The 20,281-nt window shown below is 42.2% G+C and overlaps 1 protein-coding gene across 5 annotated transcripts in view; it reads right to left on the reverse strand.

The window, feature by feature from the left end:
• Nucleotides 1-20,281, reverse strand: part of Sh3tc2 (SH3 domain and tetratricopeptide repeats 2) — a 55,239-nt gene that overhangs the window by 13,251 nt on the left and 21,707 nt on the right. For all 5 annotated transcript variants that reach the window (XM_078047490.1, XM_040272148.2, XM_021725694.3 and 2 more), the window contains 5 exons: nt 18,482-18,677; nt 12,754-12,887; nt 10,044-10,085; nt 8,233-9,933; nt 7,946-8,126 (listed from right to left, as the gene is read on the reverse strand). In XM_078047490.1, the coding sequence (XP_077903616.1) occupies nt 7,946-8,126; nt 8,233-9,933; nt 10,044-10,085; nt 12,754-12,887; nt 18,482-18,677 (2,254 nt within the window). The remainder of the gene's footprint in view (nt 1-7,945; nt 8,127-8,232; nt 9,934-10,043; nt 10,086-12,753; nt 12,888-18,481; nt 18,678-20,281) is intronic.

The following is a 20,281-nucleotide window of genomic DNA, read 5'->3' on the forward strand; positions in this document are numbered from 1 at the left end:
ACAACTCCTTGGTCCAGCTTCTAGCCATAGTAAATGCTCAATAAATATTCACTGAATTGAATCAGTAGAGTCATAAAGGTTTCATGAACCCCACCTGGCTCAGATCTAGAGCAAAGTACCAGTCTGAATTGTTAACCAAAGATGGGACCCAGGAAGACCCATCCCAGTGAGAGACTGAAAATTTCATTAATTATATTCTGTAATTGTCACCCAGGCAGCAGAATGGACATAATAATGTACTGGAACAAAAGACAGCAGAGTATACCAAGGCAAAAACCTGAAGACTGAGCCAACATCTGAAGCATCCACTTGCCCTCCCTACCACCTTCCATCTCTAAACACTAGGGAAAAATCTTTGAAAGAGAAGGAATTAAAATCATCACAAAGGCAGCATGGACGAGTAAATACCACCTTAAGTTGAAAATTCAGAGGTCTGAGCTGATGCCAGTGAAACCAAGAGGTGAAATCTGTGTGGACCCTCTGCAGCAGGCAAGGGCAGACCTGATGGGAAGTGGGCAGGTTCATGTATGCATTTCCACCAGCCTTCACTATACAACCTGCTGAGCATATCATCTAACTAAGATGAGGATTATTGGCCAAGCAAGCAGAAGACACAAAAAGTACTAGCACTCTTGGCGGGTGTGGTGGTACACGCTTGTCGATCCCAGCAGCACAGGAGGCTGAGGCAGGAAGATCGAGAGTTCAAAGCCAGCCTCAGCCATTTAGCAAGGCACTGAGCAACTCAGCAAGACCCCGCCTCTAAATAAAATATTTTAAAAGGGCTGGGAATGTGACTTAGTGGTTAAGCATCACTGGGTTCAATCCCTGGTGCCAGAAAAAAAAAGAAGAAGAAGAAGAAGAAGTGTTGTAGACCAGGAGGTGGTCAACTATGGCCCATGAACCAAATATAGCCTTATACTAGCTTTTATAAGTAAAATTTTATTGGAGCACAGCCTCACTCATTCATTTATTAATTATCTATGGATGTTTTTGCACACAACTGCAGAGTGGGGAAGTTGTGGAAGAGACCATATGGCCCACAAAGCCTAAACCATTGACAAGCTGACCTTTTTTTTTTTTTTTTTAAGTTTGCTGATCCTGCTCTGGCCACAGATTGTTTGGACATCAATCGCTGCCAGTGAGCCCATGCCACCATCAGCTCTCAGTTCCCACAAGTCTTTCTACCTCGAGTGGTCACCCTGATATATACACATTGCTTAGCAGACAGGGAGAGCTCTGAATGCTTTCTGTTACCATTTTCATCCTGGACGCTCACTGTGGACCTAGAGGGCCACCATCTTGCCTACCCCAACTCAACCTCCTCATTCCTAAGCCACAGGCTCCCAGGCTCCTCTCTACCCATATCCAGTTGATCACCAAAACCATCTGGTAATTCTATGAAATGTTTTTCCAATGGGTCCCTGCGTTTCCATGATCACTGCTCTTCTTTCCACCTGAAATGTTATTCTCCCTGTTCTGCAAACTTTGCAAAATCTTACCCATCCTTCAGGGACCTCTTCAAATGCTCTACCTGGATGAATTCTTCCCTGACAAGTTCCCTCACTCCATGCTGGAAGTGCCCCTTGACCCTTGCCTCTGAGCCTGACACTTCTTCCCTGAACACTCCCTGCCTTTGCTTGCTGGGACTCTAAGCTTTGTGAGAATGGAAATCCCTTGATGGGGGTTGAGTTGAAGAAATCTGCCCATCAAGACCCACTTCACAAATTCCTCCTAGAGACCAGTGCCAGGAAAAAATTTGCTCTTAGGACACTTTTGTTTACGTTCTTTGACCAAACAGAGACAACCTCATGTGGCAGTCCCCTCTTCTGCCCCCGTTACCAGGAAATTCAGTGAGAAAATACAGTAACTATATCCAGGTGTGTGGAAACACCTGTTTTTTTTTTTTTTTTTTTTTTGTCTGTTAGCTGGTCTTTGTTCTTTCTTTTTTTAGCACACTATAGGAGTAGGATAGGATTTACGCATGCTAAGTAAACATAGCAATGCAGCATGTTCTCTTTGATGAAGTGGCCATCTTACAAAAGGACAATGACCTTCTGTCTACAGGAGTTTCCTCTGATACCTAAAGTACTTCCTGAGCTTCCTCTTAATGTCACTCATATTGATGGTAAAGCTGGAGAAGTGCGTTTTTATTTCCTCCCAAATAAAATCTCAGATCTTAGAATCTTGGAATATTAGAATTAAAAGATGCTAGTCAGAAGAATTGAGTAAGGACCTCTCCAAAACTCCAGGACTCCAGAAAAGCAATGAAAACACTGGGGGAAAAAAATTGTCAAAATAAGCTTTTCCCCAAAACTCTGGAAATTAACAAAAGATATAAAACAATCCAAAAAGTTTTCATCTTAAAAAAAAATGTCAATACTCTTGAGTTCTGTTCAGTGAGCTTTGTTCCTTCCTGACTTACCCTAGAGCCCTCCTGCTCACCTGCAAAAACCAAAGCCTCATAATCACTGTAACTGGGAAAGTCAACATCTGTGCAGCCTCTGGAGGGGCCTTCATGAGTTTGGAAACCCCCAGAGTTCCATCTCCAGAGAGTTTGTCACTGTTGAACCTTTCTGAATGCTCCCTGAATGTGTCCACTCACAGGGCTTGCTCTCATCTGACCTAACTCACAGTTCACCCAGGAAACAGGAAATACCTTTTTTCCTGGTACCTCTGTCCAAAAAACCAGTAGCAATAATTGAAATTTGTCACTGCCTGAGGTAAGGAAAATACTTGGAGCAAACAAGATGCTGATTTAAAAAAAAAAAAAAAAAAAGGAAAAGTGGAAGAACGAGACGTCCACAAGAGACTTTGTAAATCTCCAACATCCTCCTTGGAATCAGGAAGACCACATGCCACATGCATGTGCGGACCTGTGTGCCTGCCCAGGCAACAACTGAGATTGCTATAAATTAAGATACTCATTATAATCCCCAGGGAATACACTAAGAAAATAACTGAAAGAAAGAATTGACAAGAAAGTTGATATGGTGGAAATACTTAATACTAAAGAAGGAAGGAATGGGGGAATCAAAAAACTAAAAATGCATGAGACATATAAGAAACAACTAGCAAGGGCTGGGGGTAGCTCAGTGGTAGAGAGCACTTGCCTACCATGTGCCTGGCCCTGGGATCCATCCCCAGCACCACAAAGAAAAAAGAGAGAAAGAAATAATAAAATGGTTATGTAAATACTGTCTTAACAGTAGCTAATTAAATATAAGTAGATTAAATTCTCCCATTAAAAGAATCAATTTTTTAAATGATCCAATTATATAATGTCTATAAGAAACATACTTTAGATTCAAAGACAAATAAATAGATTAGAAAGTAAAAATATATAAATTATGCAAAAAGTACAAAAGGACCTGAAGTGTCTGTTCAAAATTGGACAAAAGGAACAGAATTGCCACTAAAGACAATGAGGGACATTTGACAGTGATAAGATAGTTGATCCATAAGGATATGCAATTATAGATATGTAAGCACCTAATGATGGAGCCCTAAATTACATGCAGAAAAAATGACAGAATTCTACCAAAAATGTAAAAAAGAATTAACACCAACCCTTCACAAACTCTTAGCAAAAAAAATATAGAAAGAGGAAGGACCATTTCCCAACTCATTCTATGAGCAATCAAAAAAGTGAAAACACAACCCATGAGTTGGAATAAAATGCTTTCTCATAAGAGACTTGTATTCAAAATAAATTTTTTTAAGGAAAAAATAAAACTCCTACAAGGGCTGGGATTGTGGCTCAGTGGTAGAGCGCTTGCCTAGCATGTGTGAGGCACTGGGTTCGATTCTCAGCAGCATATATAAATAAATTAATGAATAAAATAAAGGTCCATTGACAATTTAAAAAAAAAACTCTTACAACTTCACAATAAAAGGGCAAAAGACCCAATTTTAAAATGGACAAATGACTGGAATAGATATTTCTCCAAAGATAATACATGAATAGAAAGTAAGCACATGAAATGATGTTCAGTGTTTTAGCTAGTAGGGAAGTGCAAACTAAAACCATAATGGGGAAAAAATATAACGAGCTTCATTTCATCCCCACTAGGACAGAAAGTGAAGAAGATAGGGGAAGAGCAAGGGTGGGTGGAGATGGGGTGGGCCTTCATCAATCACTTTGGGGAAAAAATGGTGCAGCACTTTGAAAAAAGTAGAATAGTTCCCCCAAACACTCCAACAGAGTTACCCCATGACTGTAATTCCACTTCTAGGTATACACCTAGGAGAATTAGAAATATATCTTTACACAAAAATTCCTACATGAATATTCATGAATGTTCATGTAGGAATTTTTCATAATAGCCACAAAATGAAAACATTTTGTGTTCTTCTTAATAGCCACAAAATGGAAACAAGCCAAATATCCATCAACTTTGGAATGAATAAATAAATGTGGTATATCACATAATAAACACATGTGGTATATATTGTTCAACAATAAAAAAAATAATAAAATACTGATACATGTAACAAACTAAATGATCCTTGAAAGTATCATACTAAGTGAAAGAAGCCAGTCAAAAGGCCATATATTATATGACTCCATATATATAAAATATCCAGCATAGGAAAAATCCATAGAGATGGATAGTAGATGAGTGGTTTCCCGGGATGGGGTGAGGATGGGTAATGGGGAGTGACCACTAATGGATTCAAGATTTGGAGGGAGGTCATGAAGATAGTCTACAGTTAGTTGGTGGTGATGGTTACACAGCTTGGTGAATGTACTAAAAACTAAATTGTATGCTGCATTATAAAGGATAGATTTTTTTGTCATATGATTATAATACCTCAATAAAGGTCCAACTCAATTCAGGAAACTCTTCTATAAGTTCCTGAATAGTCATCCTCTGCTTGAACACTTGTGATGGTGAGATGTCACTCCCACTCAGAGTAGGCTGCTCCATTTGGGAACAGTTATTTTAGACTCTTTTTCCTAACCATTAAATTCCCCAGCACCAACCATGGTGCCTGACACATCGGAAAGATAAGATGCTGGAACATTTCATGGTGATATTTTTAAATGAAAAAGCAAGTAATAGAACAGTATATATACAACATAACTATTATCATGATCCCATTTGTGACTAGACTGGTGCAATTACATTTAAAACATCTAATATTTAATATAGAGAATATGCATCATACATAATCTCTCATATGTATAAAACATTTCTTTACAGCTATTTAAAATCTTTACATAGTTGCTTCTGAGGAGTCTGGGGACTGCTGAAAGGGAATCTTTATTTTTTAACTTACAATCTTCAGTGCCAGTTTGATGTTTGTTTGCTCACCATAAGCAACTGTTCATTTTAGGAAAAATCTTCATCCCACATTTGGGTGCAAATCTCTATGTCCTAATATATTATGCATTACTTGGATCTTTATCAGTGAATACTTCTGAAGAAAAGTGTTCTGTGGCTAATACTATATTGGTCAGTGAATGCCAAGGGCTGTTGGAATGAGCATCTGAGCTTCCACTGATAGCAAATCTGAACACCGTCCTTGTCACTAAAGACCATAGAGCCTACCTGTAAGCTACCTTTTTTCCTTATCTAACTCTGAACTAAAGAGCCAGGGACTCTCTCAAGCACAACTCCCCACTTCCATCTTAATCACTGTGGCCAAGTCAGCATGCAGCTGCAGCTTAAGGGTCACAAGTTAGAGGACTAAGTAATTGATTTACCACTCGACTGCCCACACAGTACATCTAGCTCTTATGGTACATCTAGCTCCATGCTAGACACAATGTCTGCCTGCAAGAACTTGTGAACATGCTTTAAAGTCTTTCAGATCTCTAAAGTTTAGGTCTCTGATCTCAAAATCCCTTTGAAATGCCCACAACTTTAAGAATCTGCCCCGCCCCTGCACAAAGTCAAAACTCTTAAGAGGTTGCAAGAATTCTGGTATCAAGAGTCAGTGACAAAATAGCATAGGTAGCTGGTCCCAGAGTCAACGTTTTAGAATTAGAAGGTTCATGATTCAGCTTAACTTTGTAAATGCAACAACCAAGAAAAGTGACTGTTTAAGGACATGTTATCAGGTCATAGCAGAACCTAGTTTCCCAATTACCCATTCAGTGTGATTGCCCCTTTCCCAGCCCCGTAGCTTCTACTTTCTTCAGTCTCTTCCAGAATCAGCTGCAGCCCCTCTTTCCCTCACGTTCCTTTTTAACCACACCATCTAAGAAGGATGGTGATTCTGAACACCTAGATATGGCTTCTGTAGTCAACGCTGACTGCATCCAGGGCTTTCACTCTGGCTTCCCTATTAGGACATCTATGGTTTTGACAACTGTGGTTGGGGTGGGGGACTGAAGAGCAAAGGATGGCTGGCAAGGCCAGGAACAAGATTAAACTATGACTGATCTGTACCACAGCAAGGGGCGGCAATAAGTCTGAAACATACATGGCACCCTCGCTCCAGTCCTTCACATTCGACTTTCCAAAGCCTGGTTCTACAGTGCCTCACTGTGAGCATGTGATTGTTTCATCTCAAAGGTTCATTGAAACCTGCCTTTTGGATCTGCTCCAGAAGCATCCAAACTCCTAGGGTGTCCTACAATGGAAAAAAGGTAGGCTGCTGCCAGGCCTCTCTCCTGTCCCCCTCACCCCTGCCCCAGGCTGAACAGATCCAAAACTCGCCCCTGGAATTGAAGGCAAAGACAGTGGAAAGTTTGGAGGGCACCTGATTTCTTTAAGAGACAAAAAGGGTAACAGAGAGGGAAAGGGAGGGGGAGATACAGACATAGGCATAGCTCTAGATGAAGAGAGAGTTCATTATGTCATTATTCATTGTCTGATAGTCCAGGCACCTGAGGTTACCATGTTGCCTAAAAACAAAAGCTGTCATTTAATTAGCCTCTCCCCAACTGCTTCTCTGTGCTCAATACTACAAGTACCCCTCCCCCCGATTTTAGAACTTTTTTGTAATCATGAACACAGCGTTACAATGCAAATAAGTTGCAAAGTGAAATGGAAAATCTTGCAAAGCCTACAGGACTTCATGGAATCTTAAAAAGGCTTGTCAGAAGACAGAACTGCAGGCTGCCTAATGGCTAAGGAGGACCAAGTAGCCTTAGACCAGTGAAGAGACAGAGAACCTCTGCCGCAGATAACAAGACACTTCAAGTGAGACTAGTTTGAATACCAATGAATTAAAAGATGCTTTGGGGTTATACAGTTAAGTTGGGGCATGTTTTTGAAAAAAAATGAAGCTTAAGATTGCATCAAAAGGAGAATCACAAAACCAAACATGTCTCCTACATTATACAATTTTATTCACACAAATAATCTGAGAAGTCAACTCTTATTGTATCATTAAGCTAAGACTTAGTGTATAGAGGAAAATAAACTTTGTTTCATAATTTCCACTTTCGTTTTAAAGGTAAGGTCCCAAGCAAAGTTTTCACCATAAAATTTTATACCTCTGTCATCAGTGGATTTATTTACTTTGTGTCCCTTAATGAAGACAATGGAGACCTCTTAAAGGCTCCATGGACCTCAGCATAATGCCGCCTCTCTGAGTTACACACCCTCATCCACAGTCATGTGATGGGTTGTTATGGAAATATACAAGTAATAGTGATGTAGTCAACACTCCCAAGCCTTTCTATACATCAGCCCTGTTCCAAGTATGCCTTGAGCTTTAACTCATTCATTCCTCACAATAACACTTCAGGATAGAAACCATTAAGATCCTCCTTTGACTGATGAGCAAACAAGGCACAGAGAAAATATATAACTTGCCCAGTGACACACAGCTCAAATGATGGATGGCACTACATGGAGGCTGCAGAAGAATGCAGAATTATTTTTCCAGTGCATCTGCCACGTGCATCGGAACTTTCTTCCTGAGGGAGAGATTACTGTTTCTCCTTAGGGAAAGAAAGCTACTTCGAAGACTGTCCCTAAGCATTACTCACCTGGAAGTGTTTAGGTTTCGATAGAGCTGCCCAAGGGACTCCAGCAGCCTCCCCTCCATCTCTCTGTCCCTGAATTGCTGAGCCAGGGCCAGCCAGCGCTCGTGGTACATGATGCATGCCTCAGGATTTGGGGACACAGAGCTGTAGAAATGGCAGAGGCATTTGGTGACCTGAAGCTGACCTGAACATAAAGCAGGACATGAATGAGATGTCTAGAGAGAGGACACAAGCAAAGTATGTTCCAACAATTTTCCCTAATGCTCCCCAGCAGCACGGGACATACTCACTCTTTAGATGTTGATGCCTTAAGCCAAACAGCAACGCCATTTCATAACATAGGCGACCGTGGGTCAGCTGGTGTTCAGACACCAGAACTTGAGCCAGCCAGAGAAGCACCTGTACTAATTCCATGTCGGTCTCCTTGCAGGTCTGGAGTTCAGAATAGAGTTGGACTGCCTGAAGGAGAAAGTCCCTGGCTGGCTGTGGAGCCCAGGACTTGAAGGTCAGGTAACCAAGATTGGCCATAATCACTGCCTGGTTACGTACATCCCCCATCTCCCAAGCTCTGTTCAAGGCCTGGAGATAGTTCACGGCAGCTCTGCTCACACAGCCTTCATCTAGGAGTGCAAGCCCCAGGAGGTTATAAACCACTCCACTTTGGGCAACACTTTCTGTCTCCTTCAGGGAGCATAACAGTGGCTCAAGAATTTCCAGAGCCTTCTTCGCCTGTCTGGCTAAGAGATAGGCCCATGCCAGACAGAGGGAAGACTCAAAGACTTCTGGCTCACCCAGCAGCTGCCCCAGCATCAAGGACTGGCTTAGGTAGTGGATGGCACCATCAGGAGACCTGTGTTGGAGGTATGTTTTGGACAGGATGAGACACAGAGCCCTCTGGGTGCTCCAGTCAGCTTGTTCCTCACAGGCAGCCAGCGACTGCCTGAGTATTGGGCAGGCCAGGGCAGAAACTTCACCCCAGCTTGAGGAACAAATGCCAAGGAGCTTGGGGGTATTCTGGAGGACCAAGTAGACCTGCCAAACCGGAAGAGATGTGCCCTGAGCACTCTGAGTACCACGTTGCTGGACAGAGGCCACTGCAAGATGCGGAAGATATTTCTTGTCATAGAGAAAACTCAAGATGGTGGCCATAGCATCTGAAGGAGGAGGATGTCCAGACAAGAGCTGCAGGCGCTCAGCAAAGGGCAGGACTTCCTCGTGCCGGCCTAGCTTCAGGAGCAATTGAATGGCCAGAAAGCAGGCCCTGGCCTCCAGGGGGCTGCTGCCCTCCACAATCCCCTGGCGCAGCACATAGGCCACCACATCAAGCTCGCTCTTGGCACTGGACTCACGGTCCGGCAGGCAGGCCAGCAGAGCCCCTGCCTTTTCCAGCAGGCCTGGGCCTTTATGCACCAGCCTCTGTCTCAGATAGATGGCAGCCAAGTGGATGTACAGAGAGGCCACCAAGGATAGGTCCCCAAAGGCCCCATCGAGAATATGGATGGCCTCCTCAAAGTACACCCTGGCCTGGGAGAGCTTGACTTTCCTGACACTCAGCCGGCCCAAGAGGAAGCAGAGCCGGGCATGCGCCCAGGTCATATGGCTCTTCTTGGCCCACTTCCTGGAGGCCTCCAGATAGGCCACAAGCTCATCCTCTTCAGAGAAGTTGTAAAACGAAGAAGTAAGAAAAGAGAAGGAGAAATCGTACAGGCTCTTAAAGTTGTCGGTGTAACCCTCATGATCCAAAAAAGCCAATATGGAGCCAAAGTTATCAGCCTCCTCCTCATCCTGATCAGTGTTGAGGTCCATGAAAAGTTCGGGATCGTCAAGGTCATCAGGTTCTGGGAGGAGATAGCTGTCGGAGGCGGCTGAGAGGAGCTCCTCCTCCTCCAGGTGGGAATCCCCGGAGCTGCTGGAGTATCTGGAGCCCACGAACTGTCGCTCCTCCCAGGCTCCACCAGACCTGGCCTCGTGGAAGCCTTCAGCCTGGGATGCTATAAGGATAGGCAGAGTTGAGCAACCTTGAGCATCTGCAACTTAGGCAAGAGGACAAGCGAGCTGACCTGAAGGAGGAGAGGCCAGGTTCAGCATAATTTCTACTCACCGCTCAAATCATTGGGAAGATTCTGGATGGATTCAAACCCACCTAGGTAGAGATGAAGGACAGACCTAATGTTAGGTCAGAATGAGTCACCATGCCGATGCCTCCAGGGACCCAGGCCAGGAACCCCTAGGGAAGCTTCGTAGTGAAGTTTCAGACCATCAGTTATCATTTAAAAATGGCAGATCCTGCCCCTTCCACATCAGTTTAGGAGATGTATGGACCCGACCTTCCTGTTTAACCCATACACTTTACAGTTGGGAACTGAGACCCAGAGTCAGAGAAGGAATTCTGGAAACAAGCTCTATACCAAAAGGCTGGTATGGGGTGGGGGGATGATAAAATCTGAAGGCCAGAAAGAAGCAAAAGTCTCAGCAAGTTTCCACAGAGCCAGGCCTGAACTCCAAGTGCAGAGCATCTGGCAGGGTGTGACACTGCTCCCTTTCCATGTGAATCACATGCTCCATTCACTCGTCACCCATCCACTTGACAAGCATGGGTTAATGTGCACAAGGCACTGGACACTGCACTTGGTAAAAGTGGCACATGCAGGGGGACTGGGTGAGGAAAAAAGAGCAAAATGCCTCTGAGGTGCCCAGTTTTGTTCCCTGAAGTACACAGGTGGGATGAGGAGGAAGAAAGAAGAATCCTGAGTGCAGCTTTAGCCATCTTAATTTTGAGTTACTTGCAGGAGTTGTCAGCAGAGAATAGAGTAGGTCTGGAGCTAAGGAGCAAAGCGGAGACTGCAAATACAGATTTGTGGCCCACAGCAGGTCACCAGGAGCTGGCCAGTGTCCCAAGATGGAATGTGATCACACAGGCAAAGCATTTGGAAGGAGAGTAGAGCAGGAAGGGAGGGAGAACAGGAGAGGGAGATTAGTTAATATGCCTGAAGAACACTAGTATTTCTGGCCGAAAGAGACCAAAAAGGCAAAGAGAAAAGTCGCAGAGGCCAAGGTGTCTTGGGATGCAGGCACCGAGCATCATAAAAGTACAACAAGATGAGGTAAGAACCAAGAAGACGGGTTGAGCTCGGCAGTGAATAAATTAACACTCTTGCCTGAAGAGCCACCGTGGAGCTGAGGAGGTAAAGGCCAGATTCATAAGCCACAGATGGGGGTTTCTAAAGAGAAGATTCCACCTCTTCCTGACAGAAAAGCAACAGCTGTCTGTGGGCCCCTTCTGGGTTGCCAGAAAACATGGAAGACCTGCAGGCCCCTCATTGAGTCAACCTTCTTCCTTCTGCTATCCAGGGAAGCCTGCTTCTAAGACGGTCACTGCAGACACTCAAAATCTGCAACTTGTAGAGTGGAGCCCCCACAGCTAAAGATGGAGAGCTGAGGAGCTTGGCTCTGGAAAACTGCTCACATGCCCTGGCCTCTCTGACACTGAGAGGTGTGTGCCAGTCTTACTGCAGTCATTTATCTTGGGGCCAGGACATCAAGAGCACAAATGAGTTACCAGATGGGAAGATGAATCAGAGGGTCACTCCTTCCCATGGCACAGGTCAAGAAAGCTGGACTCTATCATTGAGACAGCCCTCTGCCAACTGCCTCGGTGCCAGGGAAGCTGCATAACTCTAGGGCACAACCTAAGCTCAGCAGAGCTGCACCCCTGACCTTTAACAAAAGACAACATGCTGCCTGGGCCTACCCTTGAGTCTCACAACCAATGGATGAAGAGTAGCAGATAACCTCTGACCCAAGTCTGCCACCCGCCTCTGCCCTCCGGTGGCACACCCTGAGCTTTCCTTGGTTTTCAGTCTTCACCCACATCTACTAGGCAGTGTCAGCTTCAACTGGCTGCCTCAGAGTTATGGACCCGTGTGATCTGCTCAAAAGCAAAGCTGGGCTGGGAGCTGATATCTGGGGTAGGTGTTCCTCCTATACATGGATAAAGTCTCCACCCCCCTCCTATATCCTGGGAGTTGGCCTGACAGTGCCTCATGCAGTATCTCTGGATGTACCCATGAAATATGGCCCATCTACACAGAAGTGGACACAACATCACCATCACTGAAGAGGTGGAAGAAAAAAGAATTCTTCTTCAAACCATCATGGGAGAATGAATGTGCTTCCTGACACAGGAAATCAGTATCATCCATTCATTTGCTCACCCAATCCTTCCGAAATAGAGGAAAATATGTGAGACAATGAGGCCCCTCACCCCACAAGGCGAATGTATCCAAAAGCCCAATATCATTTTATCTGGGGCAGTGTGGTGAAAGGGACTGTCCTGATGGGTAGTTAGAAGACAGCAGTTCTTATTTTGGCTCTGGCATTAATTCATTTGGACCTCAGTTTCCCAGTATGGAAAATGAGGGGAGAAATCATCTCTTAGGGCCCTTCCAGTTGTGACATCGTATGACCCCCATCTTTCTTATTAGGTTTTTATTTCATCTCTCAAAAGAGGGACTTCAGCCAGAGTTCAGGAAGTTCTTTTCTGAGGTTGGGATAGAAGACCCAATGCAGCTGACACTCATGGTGTAGGCAAGTGGATTTCATCTTATCTCATAGTTTCTAGACAATATGTCCTGTGCAATGTCAGAAATATCTGAAATCTAAAGTGAAATGCAGCTAATCAAATATGATCCAGTCATCAACTGAATAGTGACTATGGCCCCAAATTCCTAGATGGGATTAGAATTTAGAGATAGTCTATTCCTAAGTATGGATACCCTCCTAGTTGAGGAGGTTAAAGACCAAACACTCACTAAGCCTGTAGACAGATGTGATGTCAGTCTGAGCCAGTGCGTGGAGGAAGCTGGCACACTCCGCTTTCTTGTCGTTTCCCAGGGCCCACAGAGAGCACCTTTCCTCATCACTGAAAAACGCAGAGTTCTTGCTCCTGCATGGGGCACAAGACAGAGACAGGTCAGTGCCAGGTTCCAGGCTCCACCTCCTTCTCTTTGTCCTTAGGATGCAGTAAAGAACTTAGAGAAGCAATCAACCCATTGCTCATGGCTGAAATCAGACTCTTCATCTTACTGTTGCAAATTATATTTTTCCTGCCAAAGAAAAAGAACTATTAGCACCTCGTGCACAGAGAACTGAGCTGTGTGGTTATCAAAGTAGGTCAAAGTGGAAATGCAAACACCCTTCTTCCTAAAACTCCATTCCTCCCCCGCAAGAAAAAAGGAAAAAAAATCCCTCTCTCTCAACCACAACCCACTCTTTGAGGCCACATGATGCCCAGTTTTTATGGGATAAATAGGATCTGGTTGTTGTATAAAGATTGGAAAGGAACCAAGTTTCTTTGCCCTTAGGCTATTTGAGGAAAAAGTTAGGGACAAGTAATACAATCTAGAGGAACAATGAAGAGAGTTTCACCGTGGTGGGAAGGAATCTGTCACAGTTGCTGAGACTTGATTACATGACATAGAACAGCATTATGTAATATGAAGGGAGAAAAAGCATGGGTAAGAGAGTCAGGGGCCTGGAAGAAATGATCATAAACATAGGATCTTTATACTCATCCTGCTGTGTAACCTGATTGTTAAGACTGGTTTGCTTACTAAAGATGTGTTATGGAGTTGTTAAAAATTTACATGGAATTAGTTAAGAATTTGCAACTAGAAATGCCTTAGGAAGCATTCAATCTACTACCTAGCTGAAAATGTTTTAAGATCACTTTCAATTGTTTTTGAACCTCAGGGCCAATTTTTTTTAAGTTTTATTTGTTCTTTTAGTTATACATGACAACAGAGTCTGTTTCTACATTTATACAAAAAATAGAGTATATCTTATGGATATAAGATATGGATCCCAGTCTTGTGGATGTACACAATGTTGACATTCACTGTGGCATATTCACATATATTCATAGGAAAGTTAGATCAGATTCATTCCATTGTCTTTCTTATGCCTAAACAATTACCTGAGAAATTCAAGAGTTAATAATGGCTAATACTTTTGGAGGGTTATGATGAATCATACACTATCACCTCATTTAATCCCCATAATTGCCCTATGAGGCATGTACAATTTTGTGTGTGTGCATTAATATTTTTAATGAAGAAATATTTTCATCTACAACAAGAAAATGTTATCAAAAGGAATCAATGTCTATTATTTCAACTAGGATTAATTCAAGGCCAGTTTTCCCACTATGGAAGTAAGACACTTCTAAGTGCTCTATCAACTACCCTGGGGAATTATAAGGAGCTCCAGGGTGGCTGGTAGGAACAGGCCCTGCTCCTGGCACTGAGTCAGCATCAAGCACTATCTTTAAGGTGGTTAATTCACCAAGCCCAAGGAGTTTTCCCTCATGCATACACTGAGCCTCCTCTACAGAAGAGGTAGGGGTTTCTCGAAAATCTCCAGAATTGTCCTTCTGTGCTTCTTTCTCCTGTCTGGTCCCTTGTCCTATGAGCTCAAGGCAGGTACAATGTACACCTTTTTTGCAGAGGAAGAAATGGAGGCACTGAAAACTGAAATGTGTGTTTTGGACGTGGTAGATCAGGGAATAATAAAATTCAGGGAGGGTGTGCTGTGGCCAGCCACTCACCCTTTGTCTCCATAGCTCTCGTAAGGCAGCTTAAAATCCAAAGAAGAAACTTGCAACTACATGAAGAGCTCAGGGCTACCGCAGTAAATAACAACAGAACTGGTACTAGAGCCATGTCCTGATTCTGGCCTAGGGTTTATCTCACCATGTCCACTGAGCCCCCATTTCTCTGGCCTGATCTCCAGATTCTCCCCAAAGAGCTGCCCATCTCATTTACTGTACCTAATAACTCTATGATGTAGGTGTTTAAATCCATATTCATAGATGAAGAAAATGGTTATGAAAGAGTCCATGTTCAGAATTACACAGCCACAAAGTGATGAAGCTGAGACTGAATCTTAGGTCTTGTACCTCTGAGGTCCACTGCCTCAGACTTGAACTGCTAGCGTTCTGACTTTCAGGTACTTGGAGAGAGTTCAAGGAAACTGATAAATGACGTTGTGGATTTCCAAAATGAAAGCTTGGTTAGAAGAATATGGCAAAGCTTCTGGCAATATGATAGCCTAAAGTATTCTAAAGGGCTCTTCTCTCTGGACACACAAATCCTGGATAATGTACAGCAGAGATAACTACTGTGAGCCATGCTTTAACTCTAAAGAAAGGGAAATCCCTGGGATCCAGAAAATAAAGCAGAAACCAAACTCAGGTTGGTAAGTTAAAGCAGTTGGCCCAGAGACCCTAATGGTTTCAACTCAGATACTGGCCCTCAAAAGTGGGGCTCACCTTGCAATGATCCCCAGGATCAGGAGATGTGACTTTGAATCTGTGTCAAGCAGGGAGCTGAATTAAGCTCTATTCATAAAGTATGGACTTCGAAGGGTAACAACTTCCTCAAAGAGATGAGTGGAAAACTTTGCCCTGCCTGTCAAGAGCACACTTTTCATCTACCTGAGTCCCTAGGAAAAAAAAAAATCAAACAACTAGGCCTACACCATTGAAGGTGTGGAATCTGAATTTACACTGTACAGTGAAGGTGCCACAAAGAACAACAGTAAAAAAATTAGTCCTGGATCATGAGTTCTTAGGATTCCAGGAGAAGCAAGTGTAAAACTTACTCCAAGGGAAATTTTCTTCAGTCCATGATTCATGCAACACTTCTAAATGTTGGAAATTACTTCACATAACAAAAAAATACAAATACAAAAGTACAAATTAAGAAAATGAACTACCCACAAAAACATTGAGATCCAGAAGATGCATACTCAGGTAAATATATTCTGCACAACTAGAAATAGCACTAATCCAAAGAATAATTTATAAGCCTGGTTAAAACAATGAAATAAATAGAATGAATAGAAACTTCAAAGAAAAGATGAAACATTGCAAAAGGAGAAACAACCATCTGTGACACTAGGAAAATTCAAATAGAAAACAAAGGCATGGAAATTAAAGACAATGTGCCATTTGGGGGTAGGAGATTAAATAGCAAGTTTAGTTACAGCTGAGGAAACAATTAGTGAAACTGAAGATCATTTTGAGGAAATTATCCTGAATGTGGTCTAAAGTAAAAAATGGTGAACTATTACAAAAGAACTGATTAAGTAAGATTGAGGATAGAATGGGTCCAACATACCTCTGAGAGGAATTCCACAAGAGAGATTAAAGAATGAGAGAGAGGCAATATTCAAAGGGAGAATGATTGAGAATTTTCCAGAATTGAAGAAAGACATGAGTCTTCTGATTGAAGAAGCACACCAAATCCTGAGCAAAATAAATAAAAATAGTATCATTTTTAACAGGAGGTCCATTTCTTCATGTTTATAGGTCTTTTCAAATTTTCCATTTCTCCTAATTTTTCCTTCTGGGTTCAATTATCTATTACTTCACTGTTCAATTTCATGGGATGAAAGAATTAAATCTAAACAATAAGAACATAGACTACTGAAATAGAAACAAAATGAATAAGAAAATTATCAATGTAAATGTTGGAGAGAGATACTTGGAGAGAGTTCAAGGAAACTGACAAATGACATTGTGGATGTTAATGTAATTTTAAAATGTTAATGTAATTTTAAAAACATGGTTGACCAAAGGAAAAAAATGGCTCTCTAAAAAACTAATAAAATAAAATGCTGAAAATGGACTTAGAAATTTATATTAATAGTTACTTTCCCTCACACTTTGAAGATGCTATTCTGTATCTAGTTAAATTATCATCCAAGAGTATATTTTTCAGTATATGTAAGACAAAGAAGAACAAATTACTAGGAGTATTTACAATTCACACATCTTCTCTGAAATAACTACTAATAGAGGTACTTTTTGAAGAATAAAGTAAATAATCTACTTTAAATTTATTATGGAATATATCATATGGTATAATTGTATGGTTTCATCAACGACAAAGAAAAAAATTAGAAACTTAGAAAAAATACTGCTTACTTACATAGAAACAGCTATGAAACTAACAACAAAATTCTCAACAGCAAAAATATCTACCACAAGAAATGGAAAATATAAAAAAGACAAAGATAATATGAAGACTAAAATGAGAATATAATAAAAGATAGAATTTTTAAAATTTGTAATACTATCTTTTCTTTATGTTTTTTTCTTATCTTGAGTGCACTAATGTACCAATCTTGTTTGTTTGTTTGTTTGTTTTTAGTTTAGACATGCAACTGTATACATTTTCTTTAAGTAACACTGTTCAAATGAATTATACTTATCCCAATGTGAATAAATCCTCAGTTTACAATGTTAACCGAAAAAATGCCAGTTGCAGAAAACAAATTATATAAGATTTTTAAGTAGGTTATATCAATTTTTTTTCTTATAAACAATTAATAATTTTTTAGAGTATCAGAAAAAAAGACTGAAAAGATAACAAAGCAACTTCAAGCAGCATTTGCCTCTGGAGCAGGAATCAGAAGATTAAAAGTCAGATGGGGTAAAAAGATCCCCCAAGTCTTTTGCCTTGTAAAACATGCACAAACACATCTCAGATCTTTTTCAACATTAATAAAGGAAGGATATGACTTTCTATCACACTCGGAAGCTCCAAGTTCCCCAATGCCACTCTGGCCAAACCCAAATACTGTATCTATTTGGGCAAAATGCTGGCTGCAAGTTTTAAGAACTGGCTTTCCATCGGCTGCTGCTGAGAAACTGGAGAACTGGGGTTAAACGCTGTGCTGTGAGAAAAAGGAAATCCAGTTTTACTTTCCAGGACAAGCAGGGGCCCTTCCCTATGGGTCAGAGGCATAGGCTAAATCTGACCCAGGAGACAGCCTGTGGAGGAATTCCTCTCTCAATACAGGACCAATTTGGTATGTTTGTGTGCGTACACACACCTCATGGAAGAATAGGGAGGGAACCCCTGTAGAAGAGATCTTCAGCTAATGCTGAGACCATCCTCAGAAATCCCCTACCAAAAGATCACAGGCTCAGAGTGACACCCAGTGGCAGCCATTGGCACAGCACACAGGGGCCATACCCAGGCGACCTCAGCTCACTGTCCACTACTTGAGGCCTCTTGCTGGGCTACCATTCATTTGAGCTCAAAATTCACCCTCCTCGGTGGTTCAAGAAGATCTGCAATCCAGAGAGGGTCTGGGGGTACACTAGTTCCCGGTTCCCCTTGATTTTCCCCATCTCCATCCTCTCTTTCCCCTTCCCTACCAAATTGGGCAATCTGTGGTTCATGAGGTCCCACAGGTGACAGCGAGGACCAACAGATGGCACTGTGGATAAGAAGAAAGTGGTGCAGCCTCCTTGTGTGATACAGGGGCTGTGTGAGAGTGTGGCCCTTACAACCAAGCCAGCTAAAATGTGATGACTAAATTAATTTAATGGTACTAAAAGTTGTTGCCATGTAGGGCAAGATGCAAGATGCCTAAGTCCAAATATAATCCATTAACTCCAAGGCCTGCCTCTGTTATCCTATGAACACTGAGTCTCAACTCAAAGATGATGACACCTCATGGCATACTCACATTGGAGAGCAGGAATCGGGATCTATGCTCTTGGTGGGGACAAAGCCCACTTCTCCTGAGCTCATTGACTTCCCAATGAACCACTGAAGCCCCGGGATGACGAAGCCCACAATCTCAATGCTTTCTCCCTGGCAGAAGCTCAGTTCGTCCTTTTCTTTCCGCTCATAATCCTTCGAGGCCTTGCATCGTCCTCTGCCTGGGGAAATGGCACACAGCTCATAAATAAGGCACCAGCAGCCAAGCCTTCCCTGACCTGCCAATGCACAGAGACTGAGTGAGGGGACCCAGGCTTTAAAACTTTAAAGATGAGTAAAATTCCCCCCCCCCCAAAAAAATAAACTGGCAAGAATGACACAGGGTGACTGGCTTCTCATTTTGCTAAAGTAAGGCATTCAAGAAGAGGAACTATGGGGGGCTGGGGATGTGGCTCAAGCGGTAGCCCGCTCGCCTGGCATGCGTGCGGCCCGGGTTCGATCCTCAGCACCACATACCAACAAAGATGTTGCGTCCGCCAAGAACTAAAAAATAAACATTAAAAATTCTCTCTCTCTCTCTCTAAAAAAAAAAAAAGAGGAAATATGATGCACTTCCACCACTGTTTTATTTTTTAAAAAAAGATGTTTAGAAAAGCATAAGAAAAATAGTCTCCAGATACTGGATATGCCTTAAAACTGGATAACTGTGGTTTATGAAAAATTGAAAAGTTCACAGCATTGTCCTGTTATGATTTTGCCACTGCCATTGTAAACACCTGGCCATGAGTGGCACAAATCCACAAACCAGTGTGCGAGGATCACTAAACCAGAATATGTCTATACATCCTCCAGTTGCTTTGGCCACTGTGACCCTCAGTCACAGTGAGATGGGGATAATAAGCACACCTGATGCTTATAAATGTTAGTGTCAAAGAGACAATGCTCACAATGCCTGGAATCTAGTCAACCCTCAGTAGAGGTCAGCCTTGTTATCACTGATAGAATGGAAAGTGCTGATGATCAGAGGGATCTGAAAGTCTCTCTTTCTGATCACAGTAACTACCCAATTTTCTAACAAATTAGGATCTAATCATTCTTTATGATTGTTGTACAATTCAGTTTACAAAGAACATTTATGTCATTTTCTCAGAGTTTTCCCAAGAGTCCTAAAAGATAGGTAGGGCAACCATCAAACCCCTTTGTCTAGACTACTAAGTAGAAGCAGCACTAAGAGTGAATTGTGCAAGAAGCTTATAGTAGCATACTGAGTCTAGAACTTCCCACTAATCCTGCTCTCCTGGAGACGGTGGCCTCCGTTTCCATGTTTGCTTTTATTCCTTTTCTAACACCACTGGCTCAGTTATTTTCAGATATTTCCCTCAAGTTTCTACCATGACGTCTTCAAGATCAGAAATTCCCCTGCTTTGTGGGACAACAGGACTTACCATGACATCTATAATAAGAAATGGTACTATGTGATTTACAGAGGCCATCATGTTTAGTTCTCTTGATGACATTTGAAGCTGGTTTTATTATATCATTTTATTAATAATGAGGACAGATGAATGGTCAAGGTCCCAATGGTATTAAGTTGTGCAGCAGACTTTGAACCCAGAATAGATTTTGAAGACCCTCATTCCTAACTATAAGGCAACATTGCCTCAGAAAGCTAAAAATCTTGTTTATGGTTAGTTATTGATTATCTCTAACATCTGAGTTCCAAAATTCCTTCCAGTTCTTTATTTTTAAAAGTGTCATTTGGTCTTAGAACTTGTACAATTGCACTTTTTGCTATGGATATGTGCCAGGGACCATAGTGAGGAAG

This window comes from Ictidomys tridecemlineatus, chromosome 1, assembly GCF_052094955.1.
Source record: "Ictidomys tridecemlineatus isolate mIctTri1 chromosome 1, mIctTri1.hap1, whole genome shotgun sequence".
NCBI lineage: Eukaryota > Metazoa > Chordata > Mammalia > Rodentia > Sciuridae > Ictidomys > Ictidomys tridecemlineatus.